The sequence below is a fragment of the Euprymna scolopes genome, chromosome 19 (assembly GCF_053919585.1).
Source record: "Euprymna scolopes isolate OS-2025 chromosome 19, ASM5391958v1, whole genome shotgun sequence".
NCBI lineage: Eukaryota > Metazoa > Mollusca > Cephalopoda > Sepiida > Sepiolidae > Euprymna > Euprymna scolopes.
This window is the reverse complement of record NC_136500.1, coordinates 85802545-85826545: the sequence shown is the minus strand read 5'-3', so window position 1 is coordinate 85826545 and position 24001 is coordinate 85802545. Positions and strand designations below refer to the sequence as shown.

The 24001-nt window shown below is 37.0% G+C and overlaps 1 protein-coding gene across 1 annotated transcript in view; it reads left to right on the top strand.

Annotated features, from left to right (window-relative positions):
- LOC145239813 (DNA polymerase theta-like) overlaps nt 1–24001 on the top strand; it is a 168893-nt gene that overhangs the window by 67921 nt on the left and 76971 nt on the right. Inside the window, exons 10-13 of the mRNA XM_080103341.1 lie at nt 2952–3092; nt 9432–9644; nt 13485–13627; nt 21356–21548. Of these exons, the coding sequence (XP_079959467.1) occupies nt 2952–3092; nt 9432–9644; nt 13485–13627; nt 21356–21548 (690 nt within the window). The remainder of the gene's footprint in view (nt 1–2951; nt 3093–9431; nt 9645–13484; nt 13628–21355; nt 21549–24001) is intronic.

The following is a 24001-nucleotide window of genomic DNA, read 5'->3' as shown; positions in this document are numbered from 1 at the left end:
CATTAGAAGTTAAAAATTACAGTTAGTTATATGTCAGGATATGACATCATAGACAGGAAATCTGAGATGAAATATGGTGAAAAAGAAGGAAAAATCTTCCTCTTTCGTCAGTGGCGGCTGGGCTTGGTTTTCTTTTTTTGAAGCTCTACATTTGTTTACTCTTTCTCAAGAAATGGGATATTTAAAGCTTACATGATGTGTAATTTTAAAAAGAATTAAGTGACACAGAACGTGAGCCACCTATCAACAATGTTATTTGAGTTTTTTTTTTATTCTTAATTGTTATTTTATAACAGAACGAAACGAAAAAAAAAAAAAAAAGAAAACTCCTGTTGTGATTATCTTCACTCTGATTATGATGAACACTTTGCTCAATGGGAAAAAAGTGAAAGAAACAGAGATTTCACTATCCATTGAACCAACTACTTATCAGAGAGAGAAAAATGAAATGACAAGGGCAATTTAGTGGGGTCAAAAAGTGCCCCCCCCCCCATTAAATGTTTTAAATGGCTTATTAGTGTGATGTAATATTGTACCAAGACTGAATTTCAAGATGGTTGCATATGAAATCCAGATGAAAACACTGGAGGTTCACAAGTGAATATCCAATAAACCAGATTGCAGTGGCTCCATCCAGAAAATTTGCTGCATTCCGGATGAATGCTGACAAGGCATGATGGTCCACCACGGAAGCAGATACAGAGTTTGTATTAATTTCAAAAGTCCTTGAATTTGGACTTTTGCCTTAAAAAGACCTTATTTCTATTATTACCTTGAAAAACCTTTGAAAATATGGAAAATTTCCTAAAAATGTCTTGAAAGTTCTTGAAAACTGCATTCTTTATATCCAGTAAAAATATGTCAAAATATTAAAAAATCAAATCAAAGTAAATACTATGAAATTATTTTTTAAGTATTAATAAAAATACCAGTAAAATATTTTTTAAATATTGAAAATAAAATTGAAATACATTGTTCTGAAATTGCACAGTAGTACTGTGGATACAAGAGTTACATCCCTTTATTATAAAACTACCTTGAGTAGTTTTGTGATAAAGGGACATAACCGGCTTAGTTTTCAATTATCACAATTTCTTTTCTCACTTTTTTTAGTGTGTGTGTGGGGACGCGTGATTCAATTTTTGCTTTCATTTATAATATATTTTGAGGGGGCACAAGGGGGGAGCAATAGTGACTTTCCTAAAAACTTTCCTTGTGCGGACAACAGGACTCTCCTATAACAAATCTCCCCCCCCCTCCCTCTCCAAAAAAGAGACTTGTAAAAAAATAGACAAGACGGCAGCCATCTTGGTTGAAAACTTAAAAGCCTTAAAGAGAGTTAATATTTGAGATGAAATCAAAAGCATTTAAAACTACTTAAAAACACCAAAAAATGATGCAGGTAGGTTGATAAGTAACTTTGGCTGTGATAACATTTATTTGTTGTGTATTTGATTTTTTACCACTTTTTCGAATCGCTGTGGATTGTAAAACAAATTCCAAATTTTGTTTTGAAAACTTGAATTTTGTCTGAAGAAAACCTTGAAAAACTTTGAAAAGCCTTGAAAAGTCCTTAAAAATGGATGTATAAAATCTGTACGAACCCTGTTAGCCAATCACAGTTCCAGCGGTGAACCCCATAAAAGCAAGATTAAGTATCAGTATCATGTTTCACTGTTCTGAACCAGGTTTTCAGCTGATCTCTACATCATCTTTTTAACCTTGAGGAAGGGCTTGTTCAATGATTTTATGGATGAAATCATCTGGGTGATGATGAAAAATGTGACCGAACAAGCCAAGATGTCTCGAAAGCAAAACTTGTTATATAGAGGATATGTCCAGTGAGAACATACAATGGCATTTGTGATAAGCTGCTGCTAATGAACATGAAAGATGCGATGTAAAGAGCAGTGATCAAATGCCTCAAGCTTTCGTAGGTCATCTGCATTTATTGGCCAAATTTCACAGCTGTACAATAGAAAGGTGCAGATGAGAGCTTGATGTATGCTGATTTTAGTACCGAGTTTGATTTCAGGTTTGAACCAAAGCTGTGTTGAAAAATGCTAGAAAACGAGACACTGTTGATGCATTTGTCGATATTCTCCTCTCCTTGACCTATTGCAGTGATAATAGAGCCAATGTATTTGAAATGATCAACCTCTGCAAGGACTGCCCCATCCAGGGTGATTGGTTGTTTCTCATTTAGGAAGAAATCAGCAATCAGGAGCTTCCTCTTTTGAGCGTTGACCTTCATGACAATCTTAGAGGTGTAAAACTGCATCTCGTCTATCGCAGATTGAATGTCAGCAAAACATCCACCCAGTATGACAGTATCGTCTGCAGAGTCAAGGTCTGACAGTTGGAAATCAGGGCCAACAGTGACACCAGAAAAGTTTTCCAATACCCTGGAGATAATCCAATTGATGACATAGTTGAACAGAGTTGGTGACAAAGCACATCTCTTCCAAATCTCAGACTGCCGAAAAATTGTGATTCCTGCCAATAAACATGAACCCTTTCGTGAATGGAGAGATAATAAGCTTTAAACAGATTAATGAGTTTGGGCTTGACAGCGTCTGCTTGCAGAATTTGTCAAAGAGCTCAAGGGTTGATAGAAATGCAGTGGTAAAGTCAATGAAGCAAGCAAAAGTTTTGTTGGTAGAACCAATGATGCTGAGTCACACGATAGAGAGTGTAGATTTAGTTTGCATTTCCAACCAGGACAAAATCCACATTGATTCGGCCTGGTGTGTGCATCTCACTAGAATTAAAATCGCTTCAGCAAGGTAGTGGCAAAAATTTTAATGGCAGTATTAATGAGACTTATATGACGGTAGTTGTTGCAGGTAACATATATTGATCAATTGTAATGTGACGACAAAATCAGATATATGATGACTTGTTGGCATGAAGGTGATTCTTAGAGTTAATGTTTATTTGTTTTTTTCTAGATTTGGAACACAATTGTCAATCATTGCCGATTGACAAAGAAGCAGCCTTTGATGTGGTAGAACAGTTGAAAAGATGTCCAGCTGGTCTGGACAGTGTTCTACAAAAGACGATACAATGTGGAGTTGCTTACCATCATGCAGGTCAGTAAACTACAATCCCCGCCCCCTCATGGATTACAATCAGCAAAGACTTTTCACAATAACTTTTGAAGAATTTTGTTGTGTAATCCCTTTGCAATTATTAAAAGTTTCAGTTCATTCCCAGAAATACCCCTATATTAAAAATAAAAAAATCTGTACGATGCACGTACATGTGACATACGAAAAAGTGTCATATTCCAAAAATCACGTAAATTGATCAAATAATTTTATTTTTAAAGAAAATTAAATTTTATGAGTAAGCAAAAACGGGCTGTCTCATGTCTCGCCGTCTTAAAAAAACAAGGGCAGATAACTCCACAATAATCAAAGCCTGTGAAATCAATTTTGTAATGTCTGATTTCCCATTTCATTTAAAAATGATTTTCATTATAAAAATAAAACTATTTGATCAATTTTCGTGATTTTTGAAATATGATCTTTCCATCCTGTCACGGGTATGTATATTATAAAGATTTTTCTGAATTTTAATTTTTTTTTAATATTGGAGGATTCTGGACAAGCACCAAAGTTCCAAGCGAGTCACAATTTTAATATGCACATCCTGGGATGTGAAACTACAGCAGAAATGTTAGCTTTCAGCTTTTGTAGTGAAAATCTTTTTTTTTTATTTAAATTATCCGAAAAAAAGCTGATTTCCGTTTATATTGCTAAAGTGAAATCCAACCCTAACCCTAACACATCAAATAGGAAAAGTTGATAAAACCATTACACTTGTCCATCATAGACGTTTTCCTAAACGTGAATCGGTTACACCATTATATTCGTGTGGAATGTTTATCATACTAAATCAACTGTGGCAGAAGCACAAATGTCCTAAATTGCATGAAAGTTGGCCGACCAAGGAAAACTTGCAAGTAAGTGTTTGGACAAGACCACACAGAGTGGGTCTGAAAATACTGGCTTCTTGACTTAAATACATCAAACATTGATGTTATTGCCTTTTTGCCTTTCTCTTTGCAAAACCCAATTATGTTCTGCAAAATCAAAAAACAAAAACATTTTCCTATACAAAAAAAAAAAAAAAATAGACAAAACACCATGAATAAATATTTGAAGATATAAAGAACTTGAAGCATAAAAACTTTTTCCAAAATTACTGGATTTGCCATTAAATAACCTGAAAAGGGTTGATATGCTGTCAAATCAAACAACCAAACTGTACAGAGTAGAATTTGGAGATTGCTAAACCATGAGAAGTGGAGAATAAGCTTGAAAAACGTCTAACCTCTGAATAAAGTAAAAGTGATGCGAAATGAACGGAAGAAGAAGAAGAAGAAGAACCATCTAGCATCAATTGAAATGAATGGCTCTCGTCTTGGGGAGGCCTCATGTTTTGACAAGCTTCTGGGCTTGATCTTTACTCCTGATCTTAAATGGAACACATACATTAAATCCATTCCCAAGGCCGCTGGAAAAATGGTGGGATCCTTCTATCGATCCAGTAGATATCTCACTGCTGATGCAATTCTCTATCTACATAAGAGCCAGGTACGTCCAAAGATGGAGTACTGTTGCCACATCTGGGCAGAAGCTGCTAGAAAGGACTTATCCTGTCTTGATAGAGTTCAAAATAGACTTTGTAGCCTTGTGGGGGATGTCCTTTTCTCTTCCCTGCAACCTCTTTCTCACAGAAGAGATGTTGTGAGTTTGTCTGTGCTTTATCGTTATTTTCATAGCAGGTGCTTGGCTGAGCTCCGTTCTATGGTCCCCCCTTCGCCAAACTTTCACAAGAAACATCCGTCTAGCAGAAAACCCTATCACTAGTTTCCCCCACTCTTTATCTGTGCCTAAACCTAAGCGTAAATTCCATGAGCAAAGCTTCTTTCTTAGAACTGCACGCCTATGGAATTGTCTTCCGTTTTTCTGCTTTCCAGCTGACTACAATATGGTTGTCTTCAAGTCTAACGTAAACAAGTTTTTGATAAGCCGTTCCATATAAGTTAACAAATTTACCGAATCTCCATTACTATAACGGTTACTATATTGTCCAATTTGTACTGTACACTCTTTAACCCTTATCCTCGAGTGGCCTCCTGGCCTTGATAAGTGGTGATGCCTATGTAAAAAAAAGAAAAAAGCCTTTTAAAAATAAAGTTCCATGCTTTTTGGTTGAAGTCCACCTTTTGTTTATTTTTTAATAAGAAAAATCTGATTTCTGCCAAATTGTTAGTCTTACATTCTTAATTTCTAATCACTATTTGGTTAAATTTAATTCTCTTTCTTCCTCTCTCTTGTTATCTTTTTTCCTCATTTCCTTTTTTTTCTCTCTTCCTCTTTCATCTTACTAAAATTTTATGAGTTTATCAGTGATGAGTTTACAAAACTAAAAAATGTTAATTGCTATTTGGCTAGATTTTATTTGTCTTTTTCTTTTTCTCTCTCTCTTTCTATCTCTCTTGCTTGATTTATTTTTCTTTCTCTTCTCCTGTTTTTTCTTTCTTCCTCTTTCCATCTTGTCTTACCTTCCTCTGGGGGAACTTTCTCGGGAATACATAGATAAAGAAGGTTCTTTGGACTGGCTCAAAAGAGGATCCCTCCACCATGATCAGGAAAGGGTCATAATGGCTGCCCAAGACCAGGGATTGATGACCAATGCATTCAAGAAGATGGCAGGGATCAGTAATGACAATAAATGCAGATTCTGCCACACAGAATTGGAAAGTGTTGGTCATCTGATATCAAGTTGCAAAGTTCTTCTAGGGGACGGCTACTATACAGCGAGACATGATGGAGTATGCAAGTACCTCCACTGGATCATCTGTAAAAAATTAAACATCCAGTGTAGCAGCAAGTCCTGGGAACATCAACCTGAAAAAACAGTTGGGAATGATTTATATACCATACATTACGACCATGTAATCCCTACAGCCACCTACCTTGAAAATGCTGCTGTGAAACCTGACATAGTTATATGGAATAAGTCAGAGAGAGTTGCAACCTTGATTGAAGTGAGTGTTCCTAATGATGGCGGTCTTAACAAAACTGAAAGAGAGAAACAGACCAAATACCAAGGTCTCATGTATGATATGAAAAGAAACTGGAACCTAAAGGGGATATCGATCATACCAGTTATCATAGGTGCCACAGGACTTATGAAGAAGAACCTGAAGTCCTACCTAACTAATATTCCTGGTGAACCAAGTGCAAAAGAGATTCAGACAATTGCACTTAAGGGAACAGCGAGGATACTAAAAAGAGCTCTCGGTTGGTTTCAATAAAAAAGCGGGGCAATGTTGGCAGCTGGTTTGGCTGCCCCATACCCAGCATTACAATCTTCAAAGGAAGAAAAAAAAAAAAAAAAAAATGTAACGATGTTGCATGCCTGAATAACACCGGTCCACCTTGCTACAGGCTAAGAGTTTGGTGGGTTTTTTTGACATACGGTTTAAGAAACTTATCTTTTCTCCAAAGTCTGGAATATGTCTTTACTTATGCACGCATACATACTACATCCATGTATATACAGCAATACAACCAGAACCATTCCACCAGAACATTTTTTGCATGCTGAATGGACAATTTGTGTCAGTTGCTTTTTATTGATTCTGATTCTAGACTTACTAGTTTTGGGTCAGTATTTCTGATGCAGGATACTTAGGTGTCAATTTCTTGCAATTGACAAGAAAAAGAAAGGAGCAGGTGTAACAATGGTGCATGCCTGAATAACACCGACCCACCTTGCTACAGGTTAAGAGTTGGGTGTTTTTTTTTTGACATGGGGTTTAGGAAACTTATGTTTTTTTCCAAAGTCTGGAATATGTTTTTATTGCCGATATGGTAAACAGAAAAGAACAGTAAAGTTAACATGGCGACAGAAGGTCTACTTTGGTATCTAGGAAATATTGTCATTTGGTCCACCTGTTATATTTAGATGCTAGACCATCAAGTAAGTGATGGAAATTGAACCTTGGAAGATAATACAGTTTCTTTGAGAGAAAAGTAATTTCAGAAAGAAAAAGGGGGGAAAAGAATTAAAGAGAGATATGGTTACGAAAGAGAAAAAAGAGATTCATAGGAAAAGAGAAAGAAGTAGTCTTCAAATGACAGAGGGGGAAGAAGCTGATTTAATAAAAACGATTGTGTTTTTAGAAATAAGAGACTTTTGCTGGCTGGCATCAAGGAGTGCACATCGTCTTGGCCTCCCCCCTGGTGTGTGGGTGGGTGGAGGTCGCCAAACCTTCAGAAAAGCTATGTTGAAAAGCTCTTGTTCCTAGCTGGGAAATTGTCTAAACGAACTTAAGTTGTACAACCTGCATCACGAAGCCGTTAAGAACCCAAAGAACTCAACTTTATACAAGTGTACCCTGTATATCTTAAGAATATTTTATGAATAATTATTTTGTTTGTTTATAAGAAAATTACGCCGAGTTTTTCTTTACTTCTCAATTGCCGACCTAAATGAAGATGCAGTTCATTTCAGATATGCCCTGACACCAGACTGTGGAAGACACAGACCAGATTCAGCACCAAGTCAAAGTGATGGCCGAAGTAGACAATGTTGCCACACGGACCTAGGGTCATGCATGTTTCAGAGCAGTATTTTCCAGTGACCATGGAGAGTCTGATCGCCCTTGAAGGGTCCACCACTAGACAGCTAAGAGTGTAGCCCTGCTTGGTTGCATCTATGGTCATGTGAGTTGGGATCGATGAACACAGCCAGGGGTATATCACAAGTATGGTTCCGTAAACCAGGATAGTGACGGATGCTGCCCAGAGGACATGTAGGGTTATAATGACACTTCTCTCTGAAAACTGAAAATATTCATTTTGCTGTGAAAACTAACACTTCAAATGAATCATGATTGTGGTAGGGCAGTTAGATGACTTTTGTTTCATAAAAAAGTGATTCATTTTCCTCCAAATGTGCATTTGGTGTCTTCTTAATTTGGACTTTCTTGTTTCCAAGATAAATGTTTCAGTAATTAAACATTTTTCAGTTCCTCTAAACATATCAAAATATATATGAAGATTAGTGTGAACTAATGCTTCCATCTCTATACATTGCCTGTCATCTTTTTCATTCACAGAAACAGTTGTTTGTGGTTGCTCAGTGGAAAATGATGTCTCAGCAGCAATGATGTAGCATTCATAGTTTCAATCCTTCTGATATTCAAACACTACCGTGTTTGAATATATGGTTAAGTGGCAGTTTTAGTCATTTAAAACTGCTTTAAAGTTTCACCGCTCACTCATTTTTTGACCAAATTTCAAACAATTATTCCAGTTTATAGATCACTTTCTCAGCTACATTGTGAAAAGAAATTTGGATTTTCCTCCAATAAAACAAAAGTTATGATGAATTTGGTGTTCAAAATCGTAAAAATTTGTTAGGAGATGAGTGACGGTTTTTATAACTGGTTTCCATAGCAACCACGTCGCTTCAGCAATTAGTGTTGCTACTAATTCACTGCTGTCGCGAATAGAGAAGTAACAAGTGAAACAGAGAGAATGAAAACAGATGAGTGCCGTACATTGTTTGACACATGTGTATGTTATGTTTATGGGGGCAAAAAAATAAGACTGAAATTAAACAAAGAACAAGTGAACTTACTGGAAGCCTGCAAAAATCATGGATTACAATAGAAAAATGCAAGCATGAACAGTAATATAGTTAAGCTTAAAATGAAAAAGTAAAGGACTAGTTGTTAAAACTGGAAAAGAAAGGACAAGATATTCTAATAAAAGATATAATAAATTTATAACTTAAAATATTGCAGCATTAAGAATTGATTATATAATGTTAAATTGAATTTAAAATAAAATTCTTAATGCTGCAATATATTAAGTTATAAATTTATTATATATTTTACTAGAATATCTTGTCCTTTTCTTTTCCAGTTTTAACAACTAGTCCTTTACTTTTCCATGTTTAAATCTTAACCATATTACTTTTTATGCTCACATTTTTCTATTGTAATATCAGAAGGATTAAAAAACAACATAAAAAAGTTGATGAACAAAAGTTGACAATTTTGTTTAATGAAACTTAGCAGCCATCTTGAATTCTTCACTCTGTTTGACAGCTCCATTTTTGTATTCCTTTTTGAGAAGAGGAGGGTTTCTCCCCAAATTTTCAAAAAATGGTACACCATCTCAGATATTTTTTATTAATATTCAGCACTGCAATAAGTCTCATATTGACTGATTTTATATGTGGAAAGTTTTTGGAAAAATAAATAGATTTTGTGAAGGTTTATAACCCAAATACTGTCTTTGATTATTTATTTTTTTTTCATATTTTCTTTCAGCATTCCATTTTTTCTGCATTGCTATCAGCCTTCATAAATATCCACACACTCATGTTTTTTGTGTTTACAGGTCTTACTTTTGATGAACGAGAAATTGTGGAATCTGCCTTCAGGAAAGGGATAATAAAAGTTTTAATTGCAACGTCTACATTGTCATCAGGTGTAAATTTGCCAGCACGAAGAGTCATAATCCGAACCGTCATGTTCCATGGTAAAATCATTGACACACGGACATACAAGCAGATGGTTGGCAGAGCTGGCCGGAAAGGTGTTGATACTGAAGGTTTGTATTCAAGTGGAGCCAATCTGAAAAATGGAAACATGTTCTGCTTGTACACTGATTGAAGTGACAGTTTTCAGCTTATGAGATTCTATTTTAGATATGTCTGGAACAATGAAGTGAGCTGTGTCTGGTTATGCAAATGATGGAATTTTTTTTTTTTTTTTTTTACCAGTCCAAAAAATTTTGGGCTTGATGTAAACATGTGTGTTGTATCTATTCATTAATCTGTGATTCAGTTCGAGTTAATGTTCATTGTAAACTTGCTTTCGGTTTGTGATATCACCCAAAACACTTAAGACTATTCTCCATCTGTACAAATCCATTATCAAACCATGTATGGAGTACTGTTGTCATATTTGGGCTGGTGAATCTCTGTCTCATTTGAGGGCTCTTTATAAAGTGCTCATCTAGAAATTGACCTAAGTTCGGTTGTGGATTGGGGCACAAAATGGTTTCTTTCGATTAATCCTGTTAAAACTCAGCTTGTGGCTTTCAATTGTAGATGTGTCCCTTTTGTTATTGAGAATCTCGTGGCTGATTCTGTTCTTGAGAAGAAGTCGAATCTGTTTTTTCTTGGAGTTTATATATTAAATTCATTACTCTTTTTGTTTCTTGTAAAGTTGGTTCTTTCTATCGTGCCAAATACTTTTTCAAACATGAGACTATTCTCTATTTCTATAACAATTACTACGATACTATCCCATTGATTACTGTACACGCAATAACCCTTATTCCCGAGTGGTTTCCGGGCCTTCGTAAGTGGTGACTACCATGTAAAAAAAAAAAAATCTAATATCAAACCATGTATGGAGTACTATTGGGCTGATGAATTTCTGTCTCATTTCAGAGTTCTTGATACAGTGCAAAAACATATCTGAAATTTGATTGTCCCTACCCATTATTCATTTATTTTTTTTCAGACACGGTGTTGCTAGTCTCAGTATTTTCTATAAATACTATTATCCAAATAACACAAATTAAATTTCTATACTAGTAATGACTGGCTCATTTCATATAATGTTTGCTAATGGGCTGAGAGACCAAGGTTTAATCCTCAATCATGTCATACCAAAGACTCAAAGAAAGGTGCCTCCTTGCTAAACACTCGGGATTATAAAGTGAGGATCAAGAATAAGTGGAGCAATCCAGAGAAATGAATAGGTTCTTTCCTACATCTGTGTGTAATAACCAATGAAAAAGGAGCCTTCTTGACTATGGTTGATCCATTTTTTATTTTATATAATAATGTGACGATAATAAAAGGATAAAATAAATCCAGTGAAAAACAGGGTACTTGTACAGTTTAATCAAGACATTCAAAAATGAAAATATCAAAAAAAGGTTATATTGTACGTATCCGTTTTGGACTGAAGATCTCCGGAAAAAAATTTCATTTAATTTGATCGAGTAGTTTTTTGTTTTTTTACAGTGGAAAAACACGTTCTTATGAGAGCTCATTGAAGTCAGCCATTATGGAATTTGTTAAACATGCCACGGGGAGATAACTCAATGTAAAGTGACCACACTCCCTCCCCATCTTTAATACTAGCTTTTCTTCCTAAAAATTGAACCTTTTGCTCGATATCATAACAAATTTTTTTTTCGTTGTAAAAAAAAAAACACTTGATGAAATTAAATGAAATGTTTTTTTTCCAAGAACTTCTTTCCATAACGGATGCGTGTAATATAACCTTTTTTTTTTAATATTTTCATTTTTTAATGTCTTGATAAAACTGTACAAGTACCAAAAAACAGGTTTGTCCACTACTTTGCAATATTTTATCAAGAGAAAAAAAAAAAGAAGTCTAAAAGTGACACATAATGATAAGATCTGTAATTTGGAAGGATATATATTATTTAAAAAGATTGGCCATGCTGATGATGGGTGATATCCCAAAACATGTCTCTATGGATGAATTTTTATGCATGTAAAAATATTTGAAAGAGAAAAAAAAAAAGAAGTCTAAAAGTGACACATAATGATAAGATCTGTAATTTGGAAAGATATATATTATTTAAAAAGATTGGCCATGCTGATGATGGGTGATATCCCAAAACATGTCTCTATGGATGAACTTTTATGCATGTAAAAATATTTGAAAGAGAAAAAAAAAAAGAAGTCTAAAAGTGACACATAATGATAAGATCTGTAATTTGGAAGGATATATATTATTTAAAAAGATTGGCCATGCTGATGATGGGTGATATCCCAAAACATGTCTCTATGGATGAACTTTTATGCATGTAAAAATATTTGAAAGAGAAAAAAAAAAAGAAGTCTAAAAGTGACACATAATGATAAGATCTGTAATTTGGAAAGATATATATTATTTAAAAAGATTGGCCATGCTGATGATGGGTGATATCCCAAAACATGTCTCTATGGATGAACTTTTATGCATGTAAAAATATTTGAAAGAGAAAAAAAAAAAGAAGTCTAAAAGTGACACATAATGATAAGATCTGTAATTTGGAAGGATATATATTATTTAAAAAGATTGGCCATGCTGATGATGGGTGATATCCCAAAACATGTCTCTATGGATGAATTTTTATGCATGTAAAAATATTTGAAAGAGAAAAAAAAAAAGAAGTCTAAAAGTGACACATAATGATAAGATCTGTAATTTGGAAAGATATATATTATTTAAAAAGATTGGCCATGCTGATGATGGGTGATATCCCAAAACATGTCTCTATGGATGAACTTTTATGCACGTAAAAATATTTGAATAAAATAAATATTTGAATATTTAATAAATAAGTAAGGAAATATATTTAAAAAATATGTTCCGTTAAAACAAAAGGGGGCAAAAAAAAAAAAAAAAAAAAGAAAGCAAAGGGCAGATAACCCTTCACTGATTAAGTAGCGAAAAAATTTAAATTAAAGCAACATTTCAAAACTGCTTATATCACTAAAGAAATAACACCAAGAAATCTTATATAACTAGTGTGTGTTGAGAAAAAAAAAAGTTGTAGTAGGCAGGCAAGCTCGAACCCATGATGCGAAGACAGAAAAGAAAGTGGAGGGGTGTGTAAAGGTATTGGTTGAGCAAAAAAAAAAAAAAAAGAAGGAAAATTGTGAGCGCAAAAAACAAAAATAGGAGTAGTAAACAGGCTTGAACCCGTAACATGCCAGAGGAAAAAGAGGTGAAAAAAAAAACTGTCTTACCGATGTGCCTACCGTGGTTGCGATGTCATGGGCGGTCGAAATAACACTTTTTAAGTGACATTTATGAACAGAAGGGTTGAATGAGTTGCAAAAAATGTTGGCAAAAAGATCAACCCTTACTGTGGAAAACTGTCCAGTTGAGGGTGAAGAAATTAATGTTTTTGGCCGATTTTTCGATATTTGTCGTCGAAAAGGTCGAGCTTCAAAATGATACCAATCTCGTAAAAATCCGTTGCCTCTGTCGAAGGTTTTAGACAGACATACAAACATACATACCTTTAAACAGATAGGTGAGATTTATATTATAGATGATAGGGTATAATAGATTTAAATTTATGTTCAGCTTTTTTTGTTCATTTGATTTTTCACCTGATAATGATTCCGTCATGAATCAAAAACGTTTGTTATACATATGAAACATAATTTCTTTGATTTTTACACAAGATCATAAGAAAAATTGAAAAAAAATAAATAAAGGTATAATTAAACAGGATTTTTGTCATTTTTAACAATGCTTAAATGAAAAGAATGCTGCTTAAATACACATGTGTGCATGTATATATATATGTTTGAAGCATACGCTGAAATGCTGCTAAGAGTATGTATGTTGTGTCTGTATTTTTTCTTACTAGAAATCTACTAATCTCTTTGATGTTGCTATTTCTCAGGTGAAAGTATCCTGATGTGTAAGACCACTGAGAAGCGGCAAGCAAGTACTTTGATGAAATCCTCATTACCTGCAGTTGTAAGCTCCTTGTTAAAACATCCGCAGGATCACTTGGGAACGTCGATGAAGAGAGCCATTTTAGAAGTAAGTCTACTTGCCTGTACTATAGCAATAATATGCTCCCCCCTCCCTGTCTCATATTTTTTGCTAGTATATACAGGGTGAGTCACGGGAAATGGATGTTTTTAAGGAAAAACCATTCAAAATCAATAATTAACTAAAACAGAATTTAACGTAAAAGATAAACAAATAATTACAAACTAAATGACATTTTAAGCAGGTTTAAAGACTACCTTCCTCACTTCCTATCCTTTACTCGAGAGCAAGGAGCGTTCTAAAAACATCCGTTTTCCGTGACTCACCCTATATAAGGTAATAGGGCATAATCATGTCAATCTGACTGGTTCTTGTTGGATCACTGACGATAAGCAACATTGAACCTGGCCAATATTATATGGGTGACCATTTAGGAATACTAGGCACTGTATGTAATCAGGTCATGAAGTACATTGTATCACAAAAGTGAGATCACCTTTCACATTTCTGCAGATATTTAAGTATATCTTTTCATCGGACAACACTGGCAAAATGACATTTTTACACAATGAAAACAGGTCTGTGTGGAGCTTATATAACAAAGATAATTTATTTTCTCTTCAAAATACCTCAAAATATAACCATTAAAAGCTAAACTCATGCCAACAAAAGTGAGTACACCTCTAAGAAACTACACTCCTAAATGTCTGAATTGAGTACTGCTTCCCATTTTCCCTCTAAAATCTCATGTGACTCATCAGTGTTACTAGGCCCATGTGTGCATAGAGAGCAGGTGCGTTCCAACTTGTAGTGGAGCTCTCACACTGTCTTATACTGATCACTGAAAGTTCCAACATGGCACCACATGGCAAAGAATTCTCTGAGGATCTTAAGATGTATTGTTGCGCTACTTGAAGATGGCCCAGATTACAAGAAGATTGCCAACACCCTGAAACTGAGCTGCAACACGGTAGCTAAGATCATCCAGCATGTTAAAAGTGCAGGCTTTACTCAGAACAGGCCTCGGGTAGGTTATCCAAAGAAGTTGAGCACACACACTGAATGTCATATTAAAATGCTTTCTTTGAAAGATTGATGTAGGAGTGCTGTCAGTATTATTGCAGAGATTGAGAAGGTGGAGTGGGATCAACCTATTAGTACTCAAACAATGCACCACACTCTGCATCATATTGATGTGCATGGCTGTCACCCCAGGAGGAAGCCTCTTTTGAAGATGACACGCAAGAAAGCTCACAAACAGTTAGCTGAAGACATGTCAACAAAGCACATGGATTATTGAAACCATGTTCTATGGTCTGATGAGACGAAATTTAATTTGTTTGGTTTTGATGGCTTTAAGCATGTGTAGTGGCGACTAGATGAAGAATACAAAGATTAGTGTGTCATGCCTACAGTCAAACATGGTGGTGGGAATGTCATGGTGTGGGGCTGCATGAGTGCTGCAGGTATTGAAGAGTTACATTTCATTGAAGAAAACATGTAGCAGACACAAATAGACCCCTTTTCTTCTCGCGCATTCGCTTCCTCTGAGTGAGTGATGAGGCGTTAAACTGTCCAATCTGAGGACTTGCACACGAATACAAATTAACCCCTAGGGACCAGACAGCTTCCGATCCCAGAAGAAAACTCTCTCTTACGCTACCAGCCTTCGTCGGTGCTAGACGCCTGTTCTCTTCGCTGCTCCTACTAAAGGTATTGACGACAGCCGCGGGCTGTAACTACCTCGTAAGGCAGTGGAGACCCGACTCTACTTTCTTCCTTCAGTACGCTTTGCGAATAAACCTTTCCCTTGTTAAGTTGAAGAAGTTGTTTGTCATTGTTCATAGAATTGTGTTATTTTATTTTATTAGGGAAATTCCCTAAAATGGTGACTCCGTCGTGATAACACATTTCCGAACAGACACTTCTTTCGCTTTTTAACAGGGTAAGGCGCGCATTTTAAAAACCAGCATATGGTTTCCAACCACACACATAAACAGACAACGGATTCGGGAGAGCACATTTAAAACTTAAAAAAAAAAAAAAAAAACAACAACAAAAAAAAACGTTATTTTCCTCTCTTCCTTATCGTTTTTTTTCCCGTTATATATATATATATATATATATATATATATATATATATTATAAACTAAGGAGCATACAAAAAAAACCAAAAAAAAAAACAAACAAAACAAAGAAAAAACACCCTTTTCTTTCACAATGGCGGGCTACACATAAAAAAAGAACGCCAACCTACAAAAAGAGGTGACACTTTCTTGGTGTTCGAAAAATTCTTATACCAAGCTTGAACTGATTCTAATGCTATCTTTTTTTCTACCTTGAACATTTCTGCCATTCTAACGCGCACCGCGCATAAAAAAAACTCAACACAAAAAAAGAAGAAAAAAAAAGAACTTTCACGAAGCTTTTCCACATTAGCACTCTTCGGCCAAAATGTAAGTACTTAAAGAGTTCATTTATCTTCAGGTTCACACACATTTACAAAAAAAAAGAAAAAAAAAAAAAAAAGCCCATATTGTCCAGATTTTTTTGCTTCACGGCTCTTCCTGATATAATTTTTTTTTAGCTTTATTTCATGGTAATTTTGTTTCTTTCTTCTCCTCCCCCATTAGCCTGTTAAAATTTTTTTTTGTATTGTCTCTGTTTAAAGATTTTCTCCATATTTCTCCTTTCTTCTCCACGTAGTCCATATTCGGCGTCCTTTCAGATTTCGGATACATTATATATATATATATTTTTTTAAATATTTGGTATCTACTTTCGGTAGTGACGATGACAACGTTGCCTGCCTTCGCTGGTGACGTCCGGGTTTGGTTTGCTCAACTCGAGTCTTATTTTGCGGCGAACAACATGTCAGAGCAAACGAAGCTGCACATTTTATTCAGTGCCTTCCCCGCGTCATTGACTCCTGCGGTCAAGGACTTAATAACGGACACCCCGTTAAACTCCACTTATGATAGCATAAAACGGGAGGTGCTACTACGGACGTCCGTGTCGGCGGAAAAGCGTTTTCAAACGCTGGTCCATGACGAGCACTTAGGTGACCGCAGGCCGACGGAACTACTCCGTAGAATGAGGGAACTGGCAGAGGACGTCCCTCCTGACAGTGCCTTAATTAAGCAGCTCTTTTTCTCAAGGCTGCCGGCGCAGGTAAAGGCCATACTTGCGCCAATGTTTGAAAAACACACCGTCGATGTAGTAGCAGCATCGGCGGACAAGGTCATGGACTTTGTGAGGGGGCCTACCACCGCGGCGATTCCACAACAGCCTGCTGAGGTACCCGCAGGCACCGCAAATGTAAGACAGGATGCTACATCGATGGCTATACTAACGGCCATCGAACGCCTCACTAGAGAGGTGAGCAAGCTCAATATGGGCAGGTCGCACTCACCCAGACGCCGCTACAAAAGCCGCTCATCTTCCCCGCACCACCGTCGCCGTGCAAACATGCCGGGACTATGTTTTTATCATAGTCGCTATGGCGCTGAAGCACGGAACTGTAAAATGCCCTGCACTTTTAACAACCGGGGAAACTAAATTGTGGAAAGACGAGCACGGCAAACTTTCCACAAAATGCAAATAACCGTGCCTATTTCGTCACTGACGTAAAATCTCAAGCACGTTGCTTGGTAGACACTGGCGCTGCTTGTAGTATATGGCCACTTAGGCTACTTAAAGAAAGGCCACCAGTGTCATTGATAACACTGCAAGCGGTGAACCATTCACCTATCCCCACGTACGGTCAAATTTCACGTTCTCTGGACTTGAATTTACGGAGAGACTTTACGTGGGTTTTCACTGTAGCAGATCTACCGTACCCCATACTAGGCGCAGATTTCTTGCATAATTTTAATTTAATGGTCGACATGCGCAGACGCCGGCTGATAGACGCTAGCACGGAACTTTCCGTCCCTGGCTCGTTATCTAATGCCCCATCTATCAGCCCGGTATTTTTCATTGCCGCTGCAAATGACCCATACCATGAGGTGCTACACTCCTACCCGGAGTTAACCAATTTAAATTTTGTGGTGAGCAAACCCACGCACACCACAAAACATCACATTGAGACCACAGGTGCTCCTGTGTTCTCACGCCCTCGTCGCCTTCCTGTGGATAAACTTAAAGCAGCGAAGGCAGAATTTAATCATATGCTACAGTTGGGAATTATACGCCCCTCGTCCAGTCCTTGGGCTTCCCCTCTGCATATGGTTCCAAAACGAGACGGAGATTGGCGTCCAACTAGGGACTATAGACGACTCAATGCCATGACGGTACCTGATCGTTACCCAATCCCGCATATTCAGGACTTTGCTTCCTCTCTGCATGGTTGTAAGACTTTCTCTAAGCTAGATCTGGTTAAGGCTTACCATCAGATCCCGGTGAATCCGGCCGACATACCCAAAACTGCGGTTACAACTCCATTTGGAGCGTTTGAATTTCTTACTATGCCTTTCGGCCTACGTAACGCTGCCAGTACTTTTCAGCGCTTTATGGATGAAGTAGTGCGTGATTTAGATTTCGTCTATAACTATATAGATGACATTCTCGTGGCTAGTGCCTCACCTGAGGAACACGTCACTCACCTCCGCCTACTTTTTGAACGGTTTCAGCAATACCAAGTGAGGATTAACCCTGGTAAATGCGTTTTCGGTGTTACGTCACTAGTTTTCCTGGGCCACATTATCAGCCCAGACGGTATATCTCCGTTGCCGGAAAAGGTGAAAGCTCTACAAGACCTTCAACCGCCCACTTCACTTTGCCAACTTAGGCACTTCCTTGGTCTGTTGAATTACTACAGACGCTTTATCTCACACTGTGCGGATCTCTTAGCTCCTCTTTCCGACCTGTTACGTAACAGGAAGAAGAAAAACGAGCAGATCTCACTTAATGAGATCCAACTTAGAGCATTTGCTGAAGTGAAAAATAAACTAGTGACGACATCTTTGCTGGCACATCCTGTACCCGATGCCCAGTTTTCACTGGTCGTTGATGCATCAGGCACAGCTGTAGGTGCAGTGCTGCAACAGCAGCACCAACAACAGTTACAACCTCTTGCATACTTTTCGCGACAGCTGAAACCGGCCGAACAACGTTACAGCACGTTTGGCCGCGAACTACTGGCAATGTACCTCGCAGTGAAACACTTCCAACATTCACTCGAGGGCCGACAATTTGTGATCTACACCGATCACCGTCCGCTTTTACAGCTAGATTTTTCTGGCCTAACATGAGGCGTGACATCATTGCTTGGTCACGTTCCTGTGTATCCTGCCAAAAATCAAAGGTGCACGAGCATATCCGCGCACCCCTTGGAACATTCAGCACCCCAGACGCTCGGTTTAGCCATGTTCACATTGACTTGGTTGGACCATGGCCGGTCAGTCAGGGATTCACTTATCTCCTGACCTGCATAGACCGCGTTTCACACGGTGGCCAGAAGCCATCCCACTTAGTGACATTTCGGCTGAATCTGTAGCGCGAGCCCTTATATCAGGCTGGATATCGCGCTACAGAGTTCCCACTACAATCACCACTGATCGTGGTGCACAATTCGAATCCCACCTATTCCGGGAACTGTCCAAGATCCTCGGGATCACTCGCATTCGGACAACAAGCTATCACCCTGCTTCAAATGGGATGATAGAACGCTTCCATCGCCAATTGAAAGCTGCATTACGCGCTTACCCTGATCAACAGCGATGGAGCGAGTACATACCGGTCATCCTTCTTGGCTGTCGGGCATCAATCAAGGAGGACCTGGGATATTCCGTAGCCGAACTGGTCTATGGAGCACCTCTATCGTTGCCAGGTCAGATGCTGACCCCGATAGAGGATATATCAACTGACACAGCTCTATATGTCAACAGACTACGAGCTTATCTCAGTAAGCTACCGCCGATGCACCCTAGGGAACAGACCATTAAATCTTTGGTTCCGAAGGACATAGCGACATGGACTCACGTGTTCCTTAGAAAGGACGCAGTAAAAGCCCCCCTAACTCCATCTTACACTGGCCCTTATCGCGTGCTTTCACGCACTGATAAAACTTTTATCCTAGACATTAGTGGTAAAAAAGAGACAGTATCGGTAGATAGGGTAAAAAGAGCCTTTCTGGACACATTAACACCTGAGCCACACATTCCTCCAACATACACACAGCATAATCATACACCTGAGGTAAATGTTCCACGTGAGAACAATTATGTGACCACTACATGTAATGGTTGACGGGTACATTGGCCGAAGAGACTTTGCAAAACAGTGTATTTCTGTTGAAAAAGAACAGTTTTTCTTCTCTCCTTTTTAGAACAGAACGTTTTGTGCAAATATTCCAACTTTTCACAGAAAAGTAAGAACATTTTTTTTCTACAAGAAAATAACCTAAAGAAACGGACATTTCTTATTGTATTTTTTCTTTCTGCTATTTGTTATGCTACCTTTCTCTCTGTCGGCTTTCAGCCTAAGCAGGGGGTTATGTAGCAGACACAAATAGACCCCTTTTCTTCTCGCGCATTCGCTTCCTCTGAGTGAGTGATGAGGCGTTAAACTGTCCAATCTGAGGACTTGCACACGAATACAAATTAACCCCTAGGGACCAGACAGCTTCCGGTCCCAGAAGAAAACTCTCTCTTACGCTACCAGCCTTCGTCGGTGCTAGACGCCTGTTCTCTTCGCTGCTCCTACTAAAGGTATTGACGACAGCCGCGGGCTGTAACTACCTCGTAAGGCAGTGGAGACCCGACTCTACTTTCTTCCTTCAGTACGCTTTGCGAATAAACCTTTCCCTTGTTAAGTTGAAGAAGTTGTTTGTCATTGTTCATAGAATTGTGTTATTTTATTAGGGAAATTCCCTAAAAACATGAAGTCCAACATGTTCTGTCAAATACTGCAGCAAAGCATGATACCCTACCTCCATAAACTGGGTTGCAGAGCAGTGTTTCAGCATGACAGTGACCCAAAACACACATCCAAGACAACCACTGCTTTACTGAAGAGGCTAAGGGTAAAGGTGATGGACTGGCCAAGCATTGTTATGTCTTTGTGGGGGAAGAGGAGGGAAGGATAGTGTCTGTTTATTTCGAGGCAATGTTCATATTACGGCACCTCAGCCCTTTTTGGGGGATTTATAAAATAAAAGCAGAAACGTATCTTTTTATATTTTCGTTGCATCTCTTGACCGTGTCGGCTCTCCTAGAACAAAAAGCTCATAACAACAATGCAAGACTCATTTTCTGGACAATTAGGACTTTATTGATTTCACGGTCAAATAGCGTGCCCCTGTTTTGTACCTATCCTTAAAAAATAGTTGTTAAAAGTTAGTTTTTCATTGATATTCATCAGTTTATGTCAAACAAAACACTAAAATACACTATCGAGATGTTTATTAGTAAAATGAAAACAGACATTAAAACTTTAATTAATTGTTTAAACCAATTCCTCTGGCCTTGTTCAGGTGGTTAAACGTTGTGAAACAACAACTATAAAGATGAGGATAACAGCCCACAAATACATAATCAATCCTCATCTCTAAAATTCAGAAACGTAAAACGTTGCATTGTGTTGGTGTCATGATTCATTATTGGCACTTAATATATGCCATTATTGATACTATTTGATTGATGTAATCTTAGAATATTTACATTGTTAATTGATACCATCATTATTAACACTTACTTGGTGTTACCATTCATTAGTAATACTATTTATTGATGTTATTCTGTTGATTAAGTTATTCTCTGTTTCCTTCCATTTCAGATTATTGTGAGTGGAGCTGCCAGAAAACCTTCTGACGTTTATCTTTATACAAAATGTACGTTATTGTCTGCATGTTTAGAAGAAGAGAAGCAGGCGGGAACGTCATCGGCTGATAATGTTGATCCTGTCAAAGAATGTATTCAGTTTCTGGAAGAAAGTGAATTCATAACTCTGAAAGAAGTGCCTAATGCAGGTTAGTGACACCTTGAGGTATGGTTTTGGGGGACATGGGGGGGGGGGGTTAAGTCTTGTTTCTTCGGATTTTTACTACTAAATCTTTTCTGTTGATACTAACATGAGACAGAAAAACAAATATTCCGAAGAAGATGTATTGTGCCGAAATTATCAGGTTGACAAATTTTTTGTTGTTTTTAACTTTTAAATTCAGATGAACATATCTCGGCTCAAATAAAAATTTATTGATCGAAATAATCACCATCAGAATCAACATACTTTTGCTAACCCAAAACAAGTGTATTTATGCCAGTAACGTAAAAAATTTTGCATTTTGGAAGTGATGAAGTTGCTGAAGGCATTTTTCGTATCGCTTAGGTTTTTTAAGCATTTCTCATGTAGAAAGTTGTTGAGATACTTGAAAATGTGGTAGTCAGTAGGTGAGAGGTCTGAAGAGTATGGTGGATAAGGCAGAGTTTCGTAACCTAATTCGTTCAACTTCTGCAGGATCGGTTTAGCAACGTACAGTTGGGCATTGTCGTAGATGAGAAATGGGGCTTTTCTGTTGCTTACTGTTGGGTATTGTTCTCAAGGTCTTGATGATGTTCATCCATCTATTTACAGTACTTCCCTGCCGTAATAGTTTTGCCTGCATTTAAAAAAAACTAATGAATGAGATCATGACCTTCTTTTGGTGTAACTCTGGCTTCAGAAAGTGTCATGAAACTTTGTCGGCGTCTAACCTGAGTGTTGCCAGTTGTTGTAATGAACTCACTTTTCATCGCAAGTTACAACCTGGACGATAAATCAGGTCATTCTTGTTGCGTAAAAGAAGGGAAGATGACACTTCATAATGGCGTTTCTTTTGGTTGTTGTTATTTTTGTGAGGCACTCATTTATCAAGTTTTTTTTCTTTCCAATCTCTCTCAAGTGGTTGGAAATCGTGTATACATTATGGCTAATTCAGAAGCAAGTTCTCAAACAGTTGTGCGTGGATTGGCTTTGACTAAAGCTCTTAATTGATTGTTAGCATCCGATGGCTGACCACTATGCTCATCATCTTCAAGCTCCTCGTCGCCATCACAAAATTTCTTAAATCCCCATGTGCCATGCATTCAGTAGTGGTTCCTGGGCCAAATGCTTTGTTGATATCGCAACCTGTTTCAGCAGCTTTCTGGCCTAGCTTGAATTAAAATTAGAAAATTGTGCAAATTTGCTTTTTTTCCATCTTCTATTCAACATTTTGAAAAAAAAGACATAATTGTTTTGAAACAATTGTAATTTAAATGATTAGATAAAGCAAAAAACGCTCTTTAAAATGACATATAAAGTAAAGGTATTATCACGAAAACTTATTTGAAAATATATCATTTGAAATTAAAATTTAAAATTCTGCCAGAACTTTCTTGTCAACCTAATGCCTGCAAATCTCGACATAATTTTGGTGCATATTTAGAATTACACTTATTAAAAAAATATGCACCAAAAATCTTTATGATGTACGTACTCATCATTGAATGAAGATGTCATATTCCAAAAATCATATGGGTTTGGCTAGTAACTTTTTTATTTGACTTGTAAACAAAAATATTTAGTTATCAAAGGTCAACCAAATATAAATTTGTCTGTAGAGCCCTGTTAAATATATCTCTTTATATTACAACTTACCTAATGTGCATTCTTTGTATTGCTTCCATTTCAATATATTTTTTGAATATTATTTGTTTATTTAATTTGTAATAACTTGTCTTACCTAATATTTTATTTAATTCTTTGGACTATTATCCTCATCATTTTAGTTGTTGTTTAATCTGACGAAGGCCAGAGAAATAATTGGCTGAAACGTTGTGAAAACAACAACTAAAAAGATGCGGATAATAGTCCAAAGAATTAAAAAAAAATTATACAATTTACTCATCTCCAAAATCATTCCAAACTAATTCAATAATATGATCTTACCTACTTTGAAAACTTCATTTGTTTTAATTGTTCATTGTCCATTTACTCATGCCATAACTAACATGAAATTGCATTTCCAAAATTTCTAACCAATCTTTTATCGGTGCTTAATGCAATATAATAGGATTTCAAATAAATGCATTTTAGGTAGAAACATGATTACGTACCCATGAATCATGTTGAAATTAGTAAGAATGTCAAACCTGATTGCGTAGAAAACTAATTACAAGTAAAACTAAAATTTGTTGAATTATTATCATGTTTGTTAATGTCCCCGTGGATTGTGCTGACGACATTGCACTCCTTGAAGATTGTATTGATTCTGCGTAGGATCTTCTTAAATGAGTCGAGAAAGCTTGTCAAGACGTTGGGCTGTATCTCAATGCTTCAAAAACAAAGTACATGCATCTAAATCGATCTTCTAGCGCACCGTTGTTTTCATCTGATAGCTCAGAAATTGACTGTGTTGACGACTTCAAATACCTGGGAGGCTATTTCAAAAGCGAACATGAT